General features: G+C 47.8%; 1 protein-coding gene across 1 annotated transcript in view; it reads left to right on the top strand.

Moving 5' to 3' along the window:
* The first annotated feature begins 4981 nt into the window (after positions 1 to 4981).
* SRD5A2 (steroid-5-alpha-reductase, alpha polypeptide 2 (3-oxo-5 alpha-steroid delta 4-dehydrogenase alpha 2)) overlaps positions 4982 to 7293 on the top strand; it is a 56990-nt gene continuing 54678 nt past the window's right edge. Inside the window, exon 1 of the mRNA XM_011977279.1 lies at positions 4982 to 5425. Within this exon, the coding sequence (XP_011832669.1) occupies positions 5055 to 5425 (371 nt within the window). The 5' untranslated portion in view covers positions 4982 to 5054. The remainder of the gene's footprint in view (positions 5426 to 7293) is intronic.

The raw sequence follows: 7293 nt of genomic DNA, 5'->3' as shown, positions 1-7293 counted from the left end.
TGAGCTGGCACTCAAACCACAAAACACAGTCTTTCCCACTCTTTCCTCCCCTTTCCAAAGGCAGAGGAGCCTCACTCCATGGCCCACAAGAAGTACTGCTGGATTATCACTGGTGTTCCTTTAAGGCAGAAAGGCTATTAAGTCAGCCTGTGGTGAATGCTGCCTGGTCTAGGACTCACTCTTTGGGGCAGTGGGCTTCCCTGTGGCTTAGGAAAGGTCTAGAAATGCTGTCGAAGAGTCAACTATTGGAATCAAGGACCCCAAGAGCTTGCTTGTTGCTTTACCTCCCTGTAGCTGAGCCAGTACCTGAAGCCAGCTAGTCTCAGAGGGTCACCCAAGGCCCTTGATGTAGTATCTGGGTATCACTGCTGGTTATTCAGAGCCAAAAGGCTTTTCAGCTAGCAGGTGATGAATGCTGCCACAACCGGGTCTTTCCCTTCAAAGCAGTGGCTTCCTTTCTGGCCCAGGGTGTTTCTAGGAATGTCACCTGGAAGCTAGGGCCTGGAACAGGGACCTCATGATTCTGACTGGTGCCATATCTGTTGTGACTGAGCTGCTTTCCAAGATGCAAGACAGAGTCCTCCCCAACCCTTTCCTCTCCTCTCCTCAAGCAGCAGGAAGGGGTCTCTTTTAGAGCTGTGAGTTGTGCAGCCTGGGGTTGGGGAGGGGTGATGCCAGCACTCCCTTGGCTGCCCCAGCTGGTGTCTCAGTATATTTTGTGCCCCCCAGTCCACTGTCTCTGGCCCTAATTCAGTACTAGGACTTGTCTAAGAATTGCAGTTCTTTTGGGCTAAACTGCCTTTCAAGTTTAGTTAGAGACCCAGAGCACTTCAGCCTTCAGTGGTGAGGTTTATGGGAACTGAAATTCTGACTGCTGGAATTAGTGATTCTCCTTTGGCTGGGACTGGTTCGAATGCTTCCTTTATGTGTGGGCATCAGCTGAGCTTTGTCTGGCTTTCCTTTTTGCTGTAACAGGATAACACTGAGTTTAATGCCTCACGATGGATGTGTTCTCCCTCACCCAGGGCACGAAAATGCTCTTTGCACCACACCACAGCTGCCAGGGTGTGATGGAGCGGTGCCTTCAGTGACTCAAGACTCCTTCCACAATCTTTTCAGTGCCTCTTTCAGCCACACAAAGTTAAAAGCAGGTACTGCAAGTGCTCACCTGAGTTTTGGTTCTTGTGAAGGGGCTTTGCTTGCATAGATAGTTGTTAGATTGGAGTCCTTGTTGGGGGAATAATCAGTGGAGGCTTCTATTCCACCATCTTGCTCTACCTCCCATAGTACTGTACATCTCCTCTTTTGGCTAGTTCTTATTTGTGTATTTTTGCTATAATAAAACTGTAGTCATAATATAGTGCTTTCCAGAGTTCTTTAATTTTTTTTAGTAAGTTATCAAGTTTGAAGTGTTAGTGGGATTCCTAAATACAGTAGCCAACTGTTTAGAAGTATAGGTGGCTTACATAACCTTGAACTTGTAGCTGATGTCTGAAGTAAGGACGGTGTCATGGAGGACCATGTCCTTAACTTTTGAAGTTTGGCTCAACTCTAGTAATTGTTGTCAAAAGTTGATGTAACATGCCTAGTAATTTTAGGAATGCTGGATATTGTAAAGGCTATATTTTTACTTGTCTGTACTTAATTGACTTCCTTTAAACAGTGTTGGACTGTGTTAGGTTACTTGTGAGTTATCTTGATCCTTTGGGGGATTGATTTTATGTTTTGTTAAGGAGATAGCTTTTATTCTACCTAATTCTAATAATATTCTATAGATCATTTCTACCACTAAACCATGACCTTCTGGGATCTCCCAGCTAGCTGTTTCCTGGAGATTGTAAATGACCCTAAGACATTTTTCATATGCAAACCAACTAATTCAGGGCTCATACATTCCCCAACCACTTCCTTTATCAGAACTCTACACCCTGGGTCACTATTCTTCTGCCCTAATCAGCCAGGTCCAGGTAACAGAAAACTAAAGACAGCCCCTCTACCCCAGAGCCTGCTAAAAGATTCAAACTAGCTAATCCTAAGCCTGGTTACATTGTCATGCCCACTCTTTCCTGCAGAAACCATAGTAAAGGCTCTTGCCCACCTTGACCCCTCACTCCGGCTGCCTCCTAACACTGGTGCTTCCCCATGTGATCTTGGGTGGTGTGCTGTGTCTCCTGTTTGTAGGGATCTGTCGATATAAACCTTTTCCTTCGTGATAGTCATTTCTGTGTCTGCATATGTTACCACACTGATTAAAATAAAACCCAGGTACCATTAAAATACATACAAAGAGTAAGTACTGTATGATTCCATTTACATGAAATTCAAAAGCAGACAAAACTAATTTATGGTATTAGAAGTCAGTGTAGTTTTTTTGTTGTTGTTGTTGTTTTCTAGAAGGAGGATGTAAGGAGGCAGGAGCACAGATCCTGGTATGCTGATAATCTGTTTCTTGACCTAGGTGCAGCTTGCAAGAGGGTGTTCAGTTTGTACAAATCAACTGAGCTGTATATTTATAATTTGGGCACTTTCTTCTTGCATGTAATACAGAACAGTTGCATTATTGGTTCCAATTTTCTACCTCCCCCTATATCCCTGCCCTTTACCATGTGACTTTACAAATACTCTCTCACTCTGACTCTAGAATCCGCCATATGACTTGATTTGGCCAATACAATAAATAGAAAGTAAGGGTGTGCTTGTTCTTGGCCTGAGCCTCAAGAGGCCTTGTGTGTTTCTTCTACTCTTGTGTTTTTGTTATTAACATTATATAGACATGGTGGATCTAGCTCACTCATTCCAGGATAACAGCCTCAGCTAAGTTTCTCCATCCAAACACAGCCTGGGGCTGGACTCTAAGTTGTTACATAGATGAATGAGTGAAAACTGTCAAGATAAGTCAAGCCCAGCCCATATTTCTGACCTACAGCCAACCCACAGATGCATAAGCTGAAGATGACTGGTTTTATCAAACTAATTGTTATGAGAGTGGAGAAAAGATCATGAGGACAAAAATTGGGTAGAGTTAGAAGAAAAGAGAGGAAGAAATTAAGACAGAAAACATTTCATTTAAAAAAATTATTCCATTGAGCTGGGTTTGAAATATCACACTGCCTGTTCTCTTAATGCTGTATGGTATCATGAAATCTATTGTTTCCTGAGTCTATGAGCCAGCTTCCTAGGGATGCTGTGGCAACTGAGGACAGGGAAGAGGTAACACTCAGGAATATAGAAGGAGAATTTGGGTCCAAGTGGGTGGAGGGAAAAATAACTGGGTTTAGTTTTGGGTAGGGCTGGTTTTGAGGTCTCTGATAGATATTTAAGTGGAGTTTTACAGAAGAGAGAAAAGGCAGAGCTAAAGCTCATATCTTTGCTGGAGATCTAGATTTGGGCGTCTTCAACAAGCAGGTTGTACCTGAGGAAGCTGGGACTGGACTTGCACTCTAAAGCCAGTGCAAAACAAGCTTGAAACAGCTGTGATGGCTAACACCTGGTTATTCCATGAAACACGCTTCGCTCAGTATGAGTGATTCCTAAGTGGTGATCAATTAAAAACTGAAGCATGATTAGCATTAATTACAACCCAATGGGAATATGATAAACGACTCTTGGTCAGCAAGCAGAGGGTGCCCTGTAGTGCTAAAGCATCACCGTATACCATGTGTGCCAAGAATCAGGAGACACCCCAAACTGGAGCAGATGAGGGAGTGTGTCTGTCATTGGACCAGCCGGCCTGATGCAGCAGAAGGGGGATGGAGATACATTGAATGGGACTCCCGGGAGGCCTGAGTTGAAGGAGAAGGAAGAGAAGAGACCTCCAAAGTAAGGGAAGAGTGAAAAGTGGGAAGGACTAGGGTGGAGCCCCAAGTAAGGACCGGAGGAGAAAACAGGGATAAAGTAATCAAGGGAGATGGGACACGAAGATGGAAGAATGAGGTAAACAGCAGGTGGGAAGGGGAGGTCGACCTAAAGGAGAAAGCCAGGTCGAAGAAAGAAGGGAGAGAAGAAAAGAAGGGATGGGAGACAGAGGAGGAGGCAGCCAAGAAAGCCTGGAAGCTGAATCATAGAACGGAAGAGGTAGGAGAAGACGGGGCTGGAGGATAAGATAAAGGTGGGAAATAGAAGAGAAAAAGAACGGCGTCTGGGTGTATGACGGTTAGACAGGAGTTCAGAGAAAAGCAGAGTCGCCAGGCCACCACCTTATGGGCCACGGCTCGTTGGCTCTAGGAGCTGGGAAAGGGCATCCCAGGAAAGAAGCCGTAGACTTTAGCCTGAGTCTGGGCCACTCTAGGGGACCGGGAGTGGGATGGCGGGGGAGGACTGACAGAATCTCAACTTCTGGCCCCGATCTGTGCACGATCACCCGAGCTCAGCGGACGCTCCTCTCTGACCCAGGCGGGCGGCTCAGGGACGCGTGCGGGGATGCAGAGAGAAACCGCTGAGGAATTAGGGCCGGGAGAGACTGGTACCTGCCGGGGGCGCGCGGTGGGGCAGAGCTGGCACTGATGCTGAGAGTGGCTAAGGAGCGCGGCGCCCCAGAGCAGACCAGAGCAGAGGGGCTGGCAGACGCTCAGAGAGCCAGGATGGTTCAGGGTCCAAGGAACATCATATGCTGTTGGGTGGGAGCTGTAGGGGAGTGAAGGTGCATAAGGAACGGGAGGACTTGGAAAGACCCTGGCTTGGGTGTTCGAGGGTGGGGATGCGTGGCGACGGACGGCACAGGGGGTGTGTGTTGGGGCGGAAGAACCACACCAGCTGAATCGTCCCCGTGGGGTTTTCTTCCAGTGTCTTAGTTCCAGAAGTTGCCGCATCAGAGGCTGAGGATTGAGGAACAAGTCATCGAAGGACAGCCTAAGGGGGAGATGAATGTGAAGCGGTGGAGAGGGCGGGCGCGAGGGCGCAGACACCTTGTGGAACTAAGAAGGCCTTCGTTCTCCTCCCGCCCCCCGCGGCGACATCCCTGAGAAAGGGGTATTGCTGCGAAGCCGCGCCAGGGCTGGCCGCGCCGAGGTGGGAGGCAGGATGGAGGGGCGGGAGCCAAGGCCGAGGGGGCGGACATGGGGTGGCGTCTGGCGCTCCATAAAGGGATTGCGGGGGCCGCGCTCTCTTCTGCTAGGGCAGCGGCCACCGGCGAGGAACACGGCGCGATGCAGGTTCAGTGCCAGCAGAGCCCAGTGCTCGCAGGCAGCGCCACTTTGGTCGCCCTTGGGGCACTGGTCTTGTACGTCGCGAAGCCCTCCGGCTACGGGAAGCACACGGAGAGCCTGAAGCCCGCGGCTACCCGCCTGCCAGCCCGCGCAGCCTGGTTCCTGCAGGAGCTGCCTTCCTTCGCGGTGCCCGCGGGGATCCTCGCTCGGCAGCCCCTCTCCCTCTTGGGGCCACCTGGGACGGTGCTTCTGGGCCTCTTCTGCGTACATTACTTCCACAGGTAGCGTTTTTCCCCTGCGGGCGCCCAGTGCAGCGCACTGCCCTGCTCCCGGCGTCCAGGCGCACAGCGTGGGGCGCGCACCGAGGAATGCCAAGGAGGCAGTGCGCAGCGCTGTGAGAAACGCCAGGCCAGCCTGCGGGGCGCATCTGGCGGGGGCCGGGGCAGGGGCCGGGGCCTGGACACTAGAGAGTTGACAAGCGGCCGCGGGACAGATGCCACCTTCACTCCCCGGACCTCATCCGCTCTCAGCCTCTCCAAATCCTCTGGCTGCTCGAGAGAAAGAGGTCCTGCGGGCGGGAGGCGAGCTGGAAAGCTCAGGTTGGGCAGATCTATTGGACGGGACTGTTCCTTAACTGCGTGCAGTCGGCGGTTACCTGTGGCATCTCGCGCCCCGTCCCGCTTCTCTTTCTTCCTTCACCTTTTCCTTGCAGGGTGGGGACAGGTCAGTTCTGGGATCTTGGGAGAGTCTTACGCGTTTGGCATCTCCCGAGGGAAACTCAGCTCAGAGGTTCTCATCGATTTAGTCTTTGCAGGTCTAAGGAGGAAGGTGGGTAGAGCCCAAATCCAGACTTCACAGATGGGGAAGAGAATATCGTGAGATCCCACTGACTTAAGCGAGGGTCCCGGCTTCTTAGGCCCCTCCCAAAAGCGACCAAGCACACCACCAATTCATCTGCCTTTCTAATTTCCCTGGGACTTTAATTGTGAGTGGGTAACTTAGAGCAAAATGTTCTTCTAGATTTAAAAAATCCGGGTTCAGGAGAACTTTGCCTTCTGCTCTGGGAAGGAAAGACAGGAAAGAGACCAAGGGATGTCAGAGAAAGACCGTCCAGCCTCAGTAAAGTCTCACAGGGAAAGGGAAGAACGAACACATTGTTAAATTGCCTACCATGCCCAATCGTTTAGTATCTATGGTCTCACTTAACTCTATTGTAACCTTCTGAGAGATATTTATTATGTCCACGTTATAAAGAAACTGAGGCTGAGTAAGGTTATGGGACTGAAAAAAGACAATACAGCTGGTGCCCGCTAAGATTCAAATCTGAGCCTGTGAATCTGAAGTTTAAGACCTTTTAGCCATTTTGAGTAGTCGGATATTCCATGCAAGAAGAGAACAGAGCCCATAAACAGAGAAAGGTTATCAAACAAAATCGAAATCTCGAAGAAGCACTGCCTTATTCTGAGTAGAAGATTCCTAGGGTCAAAAGATCTAGGAAGTTTAGATTAGAAATTAGGATAAAAATGCCTCTGGCATAATCTCTCTCGTAAAAAGAAAGTGATGCCTCATTTCGAGAGGTGTCAGAGATAAATTTCAAACTGTCTTTCTTAATTCCCTCTTATCCTCTGAATCTTCTTTATTGGTCGAGATTTAATATTTATGCAATCTTAACCGAATTCTCACTCTTTTAAAAAGGCAAATGTTGTCAAGTAATAAGAACTAAACTGTATCCTTTCAACAAATATTTACTCAAAGCCTATTGTGAACAAGATTCTTTATTTTACACAGATTTTATTTTACTCAGATTTAGATGGTTTAATTTGCACAGAAAGAAGGATGTTGGATACAGGAGATAAGATATTAGTTCTTTATTTCACTGATTTTTGAACAGACATTTGACAGAGAAATGTGATTTTTATCAACAATTATTTTTATCTTCAAATTAAGTACCGTATGTTGGCAACATAAGCAATATTTTATGAGGTCATTTCATCTTAATGATTAGTGTTTTGTGACAATCCGATTAACATAACGTTTAGGCTTGTTTTTGAAATCAAAAGGCACTTTGCACAATAAATTATGACCAGTGCATTAAAAAAAAAAAACCAAAGGAATAATTATGCATAAAATAAATATCTACATACTGTCC

Source organism: Mandrillus leucophaeus, unplaced genomic scaffold (assembly GCF_000951045.1).
Source record: "Mandrillus leucophaeus isolate KB7577 unplaced genomic scaffold, Mleu.le_1.0 Scaffold1768, whole genome shotgun sequence".
Taxonomy (NCBI): domain Eukaryota; kingdom Metazoa; phylum Chordata; class Mammalia; order Primates; family Cercopithecidae; genus Mandrillus; species Mandrillus leucophaeus.
The sequence above is the reverse complement of the archived record's forward strand: the minus strand, read 5'-3'. Positions and strand labels throughout refer to the sequence as shown.